Source organism: Dromiciops gliroides, chromosome 1 (genome assembly GCF_019393635.1).
Source record: "Dromiciops gliroides isolate mDroGli1 chromosome 1, mDroGli1.pri, whole genome shotgun sequence".
In the NCBI taxonomy this organism is placed as follows: domain Eukaryota; kingdom Metazoa; phylum Chordata; class Mammalia; order Microbiotheria; family Microbiotheriidae; genus Dromiciops; species Dromiciops gliroides.
The window spans coordinates 464,785,843-464,798,989 of record NC_057861.1 but is presented as its reverse complement, the minus strand read 5'-3'; the positions used below and the strand labels follow the sequence as shown (position 1 = coordinate 464,798,989).

General features: G+C 35.6%; 1 protein-coding gene across 1 annotated transcript in view; it reads left to right on the top strand.

The window, feature by feature from the left end:
* ST8SIA4 (ST8 alpha-N-acetyl-neuraminide alpha-2,8-sialyltransferase 4) overlaps window positions 1-12,872 on the top strand; it is a 136,188-nt gene extending 123,316 nt beyond the window's left edge. Inside the window, 1 exon segment of the mRNA XM_043979307.1 lies at window positions 10,927-12,872. Coding sequence (XP_043835242.1) covers window positions 10,927-11,209 — 283 coding nt within the window. The 3' untranslated portion in view covers window positions 11,210-12,872.
* Window positions 12,873-13,147: the final 275 nt, after the last annotated feature.

Below are 13,147 nucleotides of genomic sequence, written 5' to 3'. Positions count from 1 at the left end.
AAAGATAAAAATTATTTTTAAAAATTAATATCGCAGCAATTGTCTTTTCAATTACTCTCCATAAAGGGGGACTATAATAATAATATAATTTTAAAGAATGGTTCAATTTTTGTTTTATTATATGTTTCATGTGTAACAACTAAGATTCTGAATTCCCTTAGACATGTTTTTGAGAACTTTCATTGTTTGATTTGATTATTGACAAAGCTATTTTAAAGTTGTGTTAAGCTCAATTTTGTAGGAAATTTTTCTGGCTGATTACCAGCATCCACACATCAACCCCTGAAAAGACTTCCATTCCACGACTACACCTAGAGGACATCTAAGAAAAGACTTTCAGAGACTTTAAATGAACAGTTTTGATTTGTTGTTTTTGTTGTTTTTTTTCTCTTTCTGTTATAATATACACCATCTGTAACATGTACTCTCTGCAGAGGCCCTCCCTTTGCAAGACTAATGTCAAAGCGTCGGTTCATGAGGACAAAAAAAAAAATCGCCCCTCTGGACAAAACTTTCCTCTCTTCCTTTTCTATATTGTTGTTCACATATTATTAGCTAGCAATAGTTATTATATTCTTTTTACTGTTCCGTCAAGGAAACATTTTGTTTCTTGAGGAACAACAGGGGGGACTGTAACGATTGGAATAACGCCACCTGCTGGATACTAACTGTAGAAGAGTTCTGCCCATGAAGCGAAGGTCTTTGAGGGCAAGACCAGGAGTCTTTTCTTCAGGAGTCAGGAAGTGACGCGGACTAGTGGGAGGAGGAAGGAAGAGACTGGCGCTCAGTCTCGCGCTTTTTCCTTTGGACTCTGGTGGAGAGTGGAGCTAGAAATGTGCTCTCCCTTTAATAGATAGGAATCTAGGCCTTTTTCTCTCTCTTTACCAAATTCTTATTCTCCTTAATAAATGCTTAAAAGTCTAACTCTTGCTAAAGCTTATAATTTATTGGCGACCACTCATTAGATATTTTAGACAGTTTAGCTAGAATTTTAGCCCTTAACAGAGAAAAACAATGCATTTGTAAGTTTCAAAGTTATCAGTATAAAAATGAATTCAGAAAGAAAGAAAAAGTTCAATATAGTCAGTACTTGTTAGGAATAACTTCATGGAGGAAGCAGGCCTTAAAGGATCTGTTGATGTGAGGTAGGCAGAAGGAATGGGGGAGGGTTTTTCTAGGACAGGTGTCAGGGTGAGGGGGTCCAGCGGAGAGCAGGGAATATTGTATAAGCAAAAATTCAAAGTCAGGAACCATGATAGATTCATTGTTATAGCTGAAATTGCAGAGCCTGCCTAGAGAAGAGAGTTCCTTCTGTGAGGAATACTTTTGCAGAAGTCGGATGGGGAAAAATTGGGGAAAAACCTTGAAAGGCTGATTAAGGAGTTTAGATACATGCCTATATGCTGTTTGGAGGTATCATTGAAGGCTTTTAGAAAGGGAAGCAGTTTGATAGAAGCGATATTTTAGGAAAATCTTGACAGGATTCAGAATAATTAGGAAAGGAGACTACTTAGGAAACTATTTCAGTAATCCAGAAATAAAATTATGTGGGCCTTATTTATCTTTATATAACTTTTAAAAAATAGAGCCCTATGAAACCTGTGTTTGTTTTGCTCATCACTGGTCATTGAGGACTTGAGGCAGTGACTCATGGAAAATAAAACCAATAAAAGTCAGAAGTGAGGAAGACAAAGGACCTTGTTGGGAAATGTCTGTAATGAAAAAATAAGGCAAAAATGGGAATTTTTTTTTTTTTTTGAAAAATCATTCTAATGAAATAAGCCAATCAGAAAGTCTTTATTAAGCATATGCTACATGTCAGGCACTGGGAATACAAAAACATAATGTGAAGTAGTTACTAACTTAAAATAGCTTACTTTCTGTTGGGAGAGACAACATGCATATGAACAAGTATCGACAGATATATATGCAACAAATACAGAGCAATTGGGGGGGGACACTAGAAAGTAGGACAGAATTAGCTTCATGTAGAAGGTGAGAGATTAGCAGAATTTTGAAGGAAACAAGGGATTTTATGAGGTGGAAATGGGAGTGAAGTCAAGGCATGGAAATGTGCAAAGGTGTGAGATCAGGAGATAGTGTCTTATGTGAAAAACACCAGGAAGTCAGGTTGGCTAAATTGTAGGGTAGGAGAGGATGGGGAATAATGAATAATAAAGTTATAAATGCAGCTTGGGGCCAAGGTATAGTGGGAATTTTGTGGGAGAAATAATAAAACTCTCATTCCCCAGTACAGGTTAGGCCATTTTTTTCTTAATTGTATTGAGATATTCCTCAAGATCAGAGGACTAAGAGATCAGACTCTTGATATCACTTACTCATTACCTAAGTACAAAAGCAACCACCAGGACCTTCATGGCTCTCTTAGAACTTTGGCTGTTGAATAACAGTGGCAAGGGAGCTTCACTGAGCTGAATCTACTCAAGGTGTCCTTAGTGACTATCCTTGTTGAATATCATTCTGCCATGGCTAAGTAAATCTTTTGTTAACTTTTGTATAACTAATAAGTGTCTAATTTTGTTCTAGGATTGAAACTAAATTACTAGGGATTTTTAGGGTATGCCCACAGTTATATATACCCATTTTGTATCTCATCTTTCTGACTCTCTGCCTATCTATACACACACACACTCACTCACATGTATGCACATGAGCACATACACACATGTTACACACACACACACACACACACACACACACATACACACAAGAGTGGCCAAAAAAAACCCCAACAAAAAACAGGAAGGGAAACAAGGGAGCAAGGTCATTAAAACCCTGAGTTTTCTGTGTTCAGTACTATCAGACACTTCATAGATAAAAAAGATGAAGATTTTAGGAAAGGCTATATAATTTGTCAATTACAAGAAAATTAGAAACCTTGGCGAGAGTAGTTTGAATGGAGTGATGAGGTAAAAAGCCAGATTGCAAAGAGCTGAAAAGGAAGAGGAGAGGAACAGGAAGCAATGTATGTAGACAACTTTTTCTATGAGTATGCCTGTAAAAGGGAGGAGACATAACATGAGAGCCAAGAGGGATTGTAGGGTGTAGTTATGTGGGGCACTAGGATTTATAGGTACAGGGAAGCAACCAGTAGATAGAGATTGGTGTTGGTGTTGGGGCCAGAGTTGACTGTAGGGGTAATCTGGTAGGGAATAAAAAAGGGGGTGAGATACATGCAGAGATATATACAGATGTCTTGGGCAAGGAGAAGAAGCACATCTTCATTAAATACAAGGGTGAAGGAAGTGAGAATGAGGGGTTTGGAGATGAAGAGAAGTGAAAAAGAAGGCACTCACTCATGGGAAATGGTTTCCTTTCTTAGTAAAGTGAGGCAGGGTCTGTAGTTTAGAAGAAGGTGAATGGGATAGCATGGGAAGCTTGAGGAGAGAGGAGATTATTTAAAATAACCTTTGTCGGGAGGAGATAATCCATTAATAAGGTACAAAAATATTATCTTGCTATGATGGATGCCTACTTTCAAAATAAGACCCAAGTTCAAATTATAACTGAATTTCCAAGATGTTTCCCTGAAAGCATCAGGGCTAGGTATTGTTGTTGCTGTTATTATCTTAAACTCAGATAGATAGGACATAGCATCTATAGCCTGAATGACTAGAAGAAGTCTGTTCATGTGTTTAATGATGTATGTTCCCTCAATTCTGCATGAAGAAATCAAATCAAGTAAAAAGGCATTTATTGGGGCAGGTAGGTGGTGCAGTGGATAGAGCACTGGCCCTGGAGTCAGGAGTACCTGAGTTCAAATCTGGCCTTAGACAGTTAACACTTACTAGCTGTGTGACCCTGAGCAAGTCACTTAACCCCAATTGCCTCACTTAAAAAAAAGGCATTTATTAATCATGTACTATATGCCAGGCACGGTGATAAAGCACTGAGGATAAACAGAAGAAAAGTTCAAACAGGTCATACTCCTAAGGAGTCTAAATGTAACATGCAGGCAACCATTTACAAACAAAATATGTAGATGATAAATTATAGATCTCAGCAGAGGGAAGGCACTAGCATGAAGTGAAGTCAGAAACAACTTCTTGTAGAAGGTGAGATTTTATTTGGGACTTAAAGGAAGCCAGAGAAGCCAAGAGATGGAGAAGAGGAAGAAGAACATTCTAAGGATGGGAGATAGCCAGGAAAAATACATAGAGTTGGGAGATGCAGTCTCTCTTGGAAGGAACATTAATAAGACCAATGTAACTGGATGGCAGAGGACCTGAGAAGTATGGGGGAAGAAGGTGATGTGTAAGAAGACTCTAAAAGTAGGGAAGGACCAAGTTATGAAGGAGATTAAAAATCAAACAGAGAATTTTATATTAGATACTGGAGCTAGTAGGGAGCCATTGGAATTTATTAAATGGGAAGGGGATTGGTGTGACATGGTCATACCTATACTGTAAAAATATCAATTTGACAGCTGAGTGGAGAAATTGACTTGAGTAGTGAAAGAGTTTTGAAGCAGGGAGATCAAACAGAGCAAGCCTACAGGTAACGAGTTCCTGTACCAAGGTAATGGCAGTGCCAGAGGAGAGAAGGAGAAATACACAAAGGTAAAATCAATAGGATATGGCAATAAATGGGCTATGGAGAGTGAGAAGCTGACAGTGACACTTAGAAGAGAACCTTGGTGACTAGGAAATGGTGCCCTCAACAGTAGTGGCAAAGTTAGCAAGAGGGAAGGCCTTGGGGGAAAAGATAATGAATTCAGTTTTTAATTGAGTTTAGGATGTTTATGGGAGAGAATTTGGGGCTAGATAAGAAGAAGTAAGAATCATCAGTATAAAGATGCTAAATGAATCCATGGTAGTTGATGAGATAGCCCAGGGAAATAGGATAGAGGGAGAAGAGAAGAGGGCCCAAGAGAGGACTTTGAGAGGCACCCATTGGTCATTGAGTTTGACCTGGTTGAAGACCCAGCAATCAAATCATTTGTTTCATTCAAAAACATTATGTTAATAAAAAGAAAACAATTTGTTCCATTAAAAATTACTTTTGAGTTCATAGAACCATATTGATTTATTTTAAAACTGTTTATAAGTCAGTGAAACCATTTTAAAATTGATTTCAGTTTTTAATTCCCCATAATATTTTCCCTGTGCTTTCTTCTCAATTTGCGAATGAATCAGTGCATATATAAATAGCCACTTTCTGCATATACAGTAGTCAAACACATGCAAATTCAGATGGATCTTTGGTCTCATTGATGTTAATTCATTGTACATATTGTAGCATACAGACTGAAACCCGTCCATGTCTAATGATCATGTGACTTGCCCATGCTTATCCATAGATTCAGACATGGCTCAGCATGTTTTACAGCTAGTAGGTGCTTAATAAGTATCTGCTCAATTGAATTCAAATAATAATTACTTACACATATAGCACCTAAAAGTTTACAGAGCACTTTTCTCACACACACCCATATACACAAAAGTCCATTTATTTCTGAAACTCTTTTTACAGATGAGGAAACTAAGGCAAGCAAGGTTAAATGACTTGCCCATGATCATGCAGCTAAGTAAGTGTCTGAGGCTGGATTTGAACTCAGGTCTTTCTGACTTCAGGCTCAGTGCTCCAGCCACCAGACCACCTAGCTGTCCTTTAGAGAGCAGCAATTGCAACTGAGTTTTAGAAAGTTGCAAAGAGGCAATGTAGAGAAGTAGGTCTTGAAGTGAAGAAGACTTGGATTCAAATCCCATGTCTGAAACATATTAGCTATGTGACCCTGGCCAAGTCCTATAAGCTCTCTGAGCCCCCTGCCAGTTATAAACTTGGGCTTTATTGTAGATTAGGGAACTCTTTTACAACTGAGGAAGTTGAGACTCTAAGTGATTGAGATCTGCCCAGCATCATGTAGTGTCTGAAGAAGTATTAAAACCGAGGTGTGCTGAAATTAAGTCCAGACGTATTTAACAGAATAGCACCATTTCTTGTTTTTGAAGTTGACCAGAACCAGCTTTCCTAGTAACTAATGGTAAATATCTGGTAATTATTTGTTACAGAATTTGTTTTCTGTTCTAGGACAAAAACTATTTCCTACTTATTTTGCATTTCTCTGAAATGACGGGCATACAAATTCCTAATAAATACTTACTAATTGGATTTGAGCAGCCAATGTGGAGCTGTTTGCAGAGAATGTTACAGTTCATAACCTTGCTTCTAGACTTGAATGAGGACTGTGCTTTAATTAAGATAGCCCTTTTGTTATGGATGCACTTTAGGAAGACCTTCTGAATGTTTCCCAGAAGTCAATAGAATCAGTTATATCTGTTTTAACTTTTGTTCCTCTAGATATGTCCACACAAACAGACATTTTATTTGTGTTCCATCCAAATTCTTTAATTAGCCAAGAATATGCATTCAGCGGAAAGAAAACAAAAACCTACAAGCATTTCTCAAACAAGAATCAAAGAATAGCAGCTTTATAACTGCCATAACTACATTATTTTGGATAGTTAAGCCAAAAATATATGTATACTTAAAGAAAACATTTCTACTCATTATTGTTGATGGGAGGAGCACCTGCTCATATAAACATTTATAAACATGTTCTTGCTGTCATTACAAGCTGCTTGCAGTTGTATCCCTTAGTCTAAAATGTTTCTCCATGAAGCCCTTGAGGCTAAAGGAGTTAACCATGCATGGTGACCCTTGATGCTACTGGGAACCAGATTAAAATATAATTTGGAAATATTTAACAAAAAACAAAAATCCAATAAAACATAAATAATGCATTTTAAAACTAAGTCAGTATGTGGCTTATTGTAACAATCCTTATGTATGAATTAATGGCCCCATTTCTCTTTGAGTTTGACACTACTGGTCTAGGCCACTACATTTTGTTTCATTTACACCATAGATTCATAGATTTCAAACTTTAAGTGACCTTAAGTTCATGTTCACCAACCTCGTCATCTTACAGCTGAAGAAAGTGAGGCCTTGAGAGGTTAAACTAGTACAAGATTAAAGTTGTAAATAGCCAAGTTAGGATGTGAATCTAAGTGCACTGGCTCCAGGTTCATTTCTGTTTCCACTAACCACATGGCTGGTTTTCATACTCCTATTTCTGTTTCCTCTATTAAACTGTAAACTTCTTGAGATTGTGTCGTCCATTTAAATTTTCCTTCAGCATAGAATATAGTAGGTTTTTTTTTTCCCTCAGTAATACCTGTAGATTGACTAATGAAGAAGATGTCTGGAATATTCCATTGTGCTGATCACACAATAATTTTGTCTGCATGATTTTATATGACTGTAATTGCCCAGTTTTGCATTGTCTTTGAAAGTTATTTTTCTAGCCTTTTGGCATTCAACCTGGTATTAAAAGGCAATTCAACACAAACCCATTCAATTTATGTTTGGTTAGTACTTGGGGATAGTCTATCAGTAAATGAACAAGCATTATGTCTTGCAAATAGAGAAACAAAAATGAAACAGTCCCTCTCCTTGTGTAGCTTATATTTTATTGAGTGTAAATATCATGTTCCTAGAGAAGTAATTTCAAAATATATAGAAAATAAAGACACAATCATCATTTTGGGACAGGTATTAGCAGCTAGGAGTGGGGATCATCTTGAGCAAAGCTTTGAAAGAGATTTGGGGTTAGAAGAAAGAGGCAGAGGTGAAGGAAAGTATTTCAGGTGTGGAGAATGTTGGGGGGGGAAGACTATGAAAAGGCACAGAGATGCTGTGTGTGAGGCAGGGTGGGATGCTATGTGTGAGGAAGAGCAAGAAAGCAGTTTTCCTGTACTCTAAAGTATGTGAAAAGGGGTGATGTGTAATAATCCTGAAAACATAGACTGCTGCATGTACACATTTGCAGATATGTACATACATGTATCTATATGTATGTATATACACATACCTTATTATTATCATCTTTATTTTCCTTATAACAGCATTAATTTTTCTTCCATCTACCATTCCTATCTTCAGAGAACTTCTCTATTTTTTAACCCTTTAGGTCAATTCTCAGCTGGAAAGATAGGTGTCCTTTCAGGTATAACCAATTTTTAACTCTACAGCATCTGAATTTTTCTTTTTAAGTATTTAAGGTAACCAGTTTCAACAACCAGTATTTCAAACCACACACAGCTTACTCCCTCAAAACTGTCCTATAAAAGGAATTTGACTTTTTTAAGAGCACCTGTTTTCTTAGAACTGAGAACTTTGGTTTTGTCATGACTACTTCAGAGACATCAAAGTGTAGCTGTACTTTTTGCTCACTGCATGCAACCTTAGCCAATGGTTATCTTTTAATCATAACTGAGATCTATTTGGTGCTTTTTCCCCCCCTTTTTCTTTTTTAGTTACCTGGTAATGAGGACCCTCTTACCAGACTATTAGGAGCTTTGCCTTTGGTAGGAGACAAAGTTTTGATTGTAGTCACTGGTCTCCCTTCACACTTAGAACATGTAGCACCTTGTCTTTGGAAACTGAGGTAAATACGAGACTTAAATATCCTACCTTGGTTGTGTGGCAAAAAAGAGGAAATGGGGACCTTGGTGCTGTCAAACAGAATTTCCCTTCCTCTAGAGTTTTATGTGTAGCTTTTAGCAACTTTAAAGCCTCTGTACAAATGATTCTCAAGCATAGAGCACTCTATCTTAATTCATTCTCAGATTATATAAATATTTTAAAGGGAATTTTCCAATTTAAGATCAGGGTAATCTGTTTAGGTGTATAAAGAGACTGTTTCTGAAACTTCATACTTTGTCTGTAATGTCATTTAACTAGCATATAAGTTTCCTGCATTTGGATGCTAAAAAATGATAAAGGGGTAGAGACTAGAATTGTGGTTTTGCTGGTATAGAGAATGCCTGGATTAGGAAACTGCCTCTGCCCATGCAGGTTGGCATTTCGTCTGAAATGCTTGGCCTTAGAGTTACCTAGAGGTATCAATCTCTTGGGTTACAAATGTGATTAGGAAATGTTTAACGAAATAAATAAAATATAATACGATATAAATAATGTTAATTTGTGGTTTTCTAAGTCAACATACAGCCTTCTGAGACCTTTTTCTAGTTGAGGTTGACACCAACCTAGAACAGTGACAGGTTAAGTATCTTGTCCAGGATCACATGGCCAATACATGTCAGAGATCACATTTGAACCTGTGCTCTCTAGCCACTATATAACACTCCTTCTGAGAAGCATATATAAAGATAATATTTAAGTAATCTTCACTTGGCATTAAATACTCTTGAATTTATGAGAAAATATATGTTCTCCTTTCAGTTTGTTCCACAATTACAAGTCTTAGCTAGCTCTTAAAGGGCTTCATAGCATCATCCAACCCCCTCCCCCAAACCCTGCAAAACTCCCCAAGATGTAATGATACATTAAAAACAGAACTTTGAATATATATATAATGTATAGATATATGCTTATATACATGTATTTGTATACATATGCATATATATGTACATTAACAGAAATTAAATGAAAAAGGGGTTTCTGTGTCTATAAGTATGTATTCAAAGGATATCTTGTTGATCTTATTTTGCAAATGAATGTCACCCTTAATATGAATAAATATTATGCAGTAGAATGCCAACTTCTTAAGGTTAGGGTTTCTGCTGGTCTTAGTATGTAGATTGATGAATGTTGAGTTGAATTTAGTTTGTTAATTACATTTGTAAATTATAAATAAATTATTTTTGCCTCTTTTTTCAGTGTCATGTGTTATAGTGGAAAGAGTGGTGATTTTGAAATTGGAAGGGTTTGGGGTTAAATCCTCCTTCCAATTCCTAATGACTGTGTGTGACTTTGGGCAAGTCACTCCAATAATTTAGGAGTCATCTTCTTCAGCCTTAAAGCAGGCATAACAATATACCACTTGATTTCATTGCTTTTTTTTTTTTTAATGAGGAAGATAGTGTAGTGCTAGACTTGTGATTTCATTAATATAGGGACATCCAAGACAAGGCACTCACTTCCCCCAATTCACATTATATTAGTCTTGGAGGGTTGTTATTAAGAGAATAATGACTTGCCTAGGGTTGCACAGCTAGTATATTTCAAAGACTGGCAGCCAGGTTTTCCTGGTTTCCAGGACAATCCTCTTCCTATTATCCATGCTGTTTGTTTGTGAGAAAAGCACTTTCTTTAAAATGTTCAATTGCTTTGTTATTATGATCTATCATTATTATTATTATTACTATAACTATTGACAATAATAAATTTTTTTGCCAGCAGGATTTTATTAATTTACTATATTTTTTGTTATTTGATTGTATCTCTCCAAGAGAAAATATGTAATAAAATTTAAATTACAGTCAAAAAATAAGTTTGCCATTGTGTATACAAACTACTTGGATTATTGACTAATTGATCATTGCCTGACAGATAATTACCAGTATATAAATGCTAGTTAACATTTTATTAATTATTCAATTATCATAAAATAATTTAGACATAGCCATGAATTATATTCATCCCCCACCCTTTCTCTTTCAGTCAGGTTGTCAGGGAGGTGATTCTCTATAATTGATAAAACTGTTGTCTACACTTTGAGATTAAAATTCCAGTTTAGTAGTTATTTCACCACATCCCTTGCTTCTCTGGTCATCTGTCAATCACAAGCAATTATCAAACAGTAATTATGTACCAGACACTGTTCTAGGAACTGGGGGTACTTAATGTAACTAGCAAAACAATACTTGCTTGCAGTGAGAAACTGTGAGATATAATTTGATAGAAAAAAGAACAATCAAAAGAAGAGAAAATGAGCTACATTCATAGAAAGTCTATAAATCTTATGGCACAGCTATATTTTTGAAAGTTTTTTATGAAGAGAAACTTTTAATTTTATTTCATTTTAGCTAATCTATTTATTTCAGGATTTACTGTGTATCAATTTCCTAACTTCTTTTTGTCCCCTATTTTTTCTCCCAGTTACTGGCTGACAAACAAAGTTCCCATCAAAAGACCCAGCACAGGCCTCCTCATGTACACACTGGCTACACGATTTTGTGATGAGATTCACCTCTATGGATTCTGGCCGTTCCCTAAGGATTTAAAGGGGAAAGAAGTCAAATATCATTACTACGATAACTTGAAATACAGATACTTTTCCAGCGCAAGTCCTCACAGGATGCCATTGGAATTCAGGACTTTAGATGGGCTACATAACAGGAGAGCACTAAAATTAACCACAGGAAAATGCATAAAGCAATAAAGCACATTAAAAAAAAAAAACAAATCAAACTGAATATGCACTTCATTCTGAAGATGTTTGTATGGGAATAGGATCCAAACCAGAAGATAGGTTTCAGTATCCACTAAGCTTCTTGGGGGGGGAGAGAGCAGGGAGGGTTATGAGACATCCATTACCAGCTGATGAAATGCCTATGAAGTGCTCTAAAAATTGTATGTTTTGACTGCAAGGGTCCTAGTAAGTGCCACTTCTACTCAGAACACAGCTTGAATGTATAATCAGCAGTGTTTACAACATCCAACAATGCATTCACATTTAATTAAAGGAGAAACAAATGTGTTCATTACTGCCGGACTGCCCCCACGACATCAAGCACATTTGAGGAAAAACTAAGGAAGACAACTCTGCCTTTGGGGAAATCAGAACCTTCCTTGTCAGCAGAAACTGTGATGGAGACAGTTAAGCAGGGCAACCCATAAGATCAAACAACTCAAGTAAATGCCTTCAGTCAGGAGTTTGCGTCTAATCATGTATTATAAACTAACGTATTTGTTTTCATTGTTCTTTTCTTTTGGCATCTATTTGCTTGGATATAATGCAGATCTTGAAAGATCCTAAACAGGATGATATGTACAGGGAGGAAAAAACAAAATGATAATTGTCCAAAATAATTTTTAAAGTTATTTTTTAGGGACGGTCTTACAAATGCTCAAAATGTTTAATAATGAACAACTGTAAACCTCTAAATTACTTTTGGATGATGAGAAGGTACCAGCTAAACTATACAAACAGTAATCTTGTGCCATTACAAGCAGGAGATTTCAATGTTCTATGCCATCTGGGAAGGTGATAATTAACAAGGAGGTATCCTTATTTTTGGTACCAAAGAATAATACAGATTTTTCTATATAAACAACATTTCTCTTCATGGAAGTAATTAATTGTTTTTTAACTACTATTTTGTGTTATTATATGATTGATTTGAAAATGATATCTGAAGATTTTTAATTATGCAAATTAGCACCTCATATTTTGTTTCAATGATGACCTGAAAATTCCTTATATTTCCTAACACATTCCTGAGCAACATTTTGCTCTCCTAAAAGGAATGATTGTTAAATATCATGAACCAAAATTTGGGCTCAAGTGGCTTGTTTCCCTTACTTAAATGGCAATATTAACATTGTTTAATTTCCTCTGTAATACAATCATAATATGATCCAGAGCAGGATGATATCTTAGAAGTGGTAGATAATTTTAAGTAAGTTGAAAAATAATTTATTTGTCAGTACTTTGCAATTCAAAGGAAATAAGTAATATAGAACATAAAGTTGTTATACTCAGTCACATTTCACTTTAGAAAATAAGAAATGAGTGAAGAATATGAAACAAAGTGAAGTAAATTTTCTCTAAATAAATAATAAAGTTGGGCAATTTGCTAGTCATCTGATAGCTTAAATAATGCTGATAAGTAATTTTGGAATTCTGTTGCTTCTTTGGAAATAAAATAGGAAAAGTTCTTCATTCCCTGTTCTACTCTGCTTTACAACATGAAAAATATACTTTACCTTTGTCTTCTAGTCTCCTAAAGGAGATACATTGAGAGGTAAAATGGCAAGAATTTGCGTTTTTATATGTGCACACACATGTATACACATTATAAATATATATACATTTATACATATATACAATATATCTTATGTGTATGTCTGTGTTACATACACATATGTATATGTATAATTGTGTATAGGCATATATGTGTGTATATTTTTTGTGTATATACACATAGATATATACACATGCGTATATCCCCATGCCATGAAGGGGTGTGTGTGTGTATACACAAAACAAAATAAATACTTAATAAATGTTTATTGAGTACAAAGAGAAAGAATAAATTATTTTGAAAGTTCTATCTGGAAAAGGCCTATTCAAACTTCAAATATTACATATATGTAT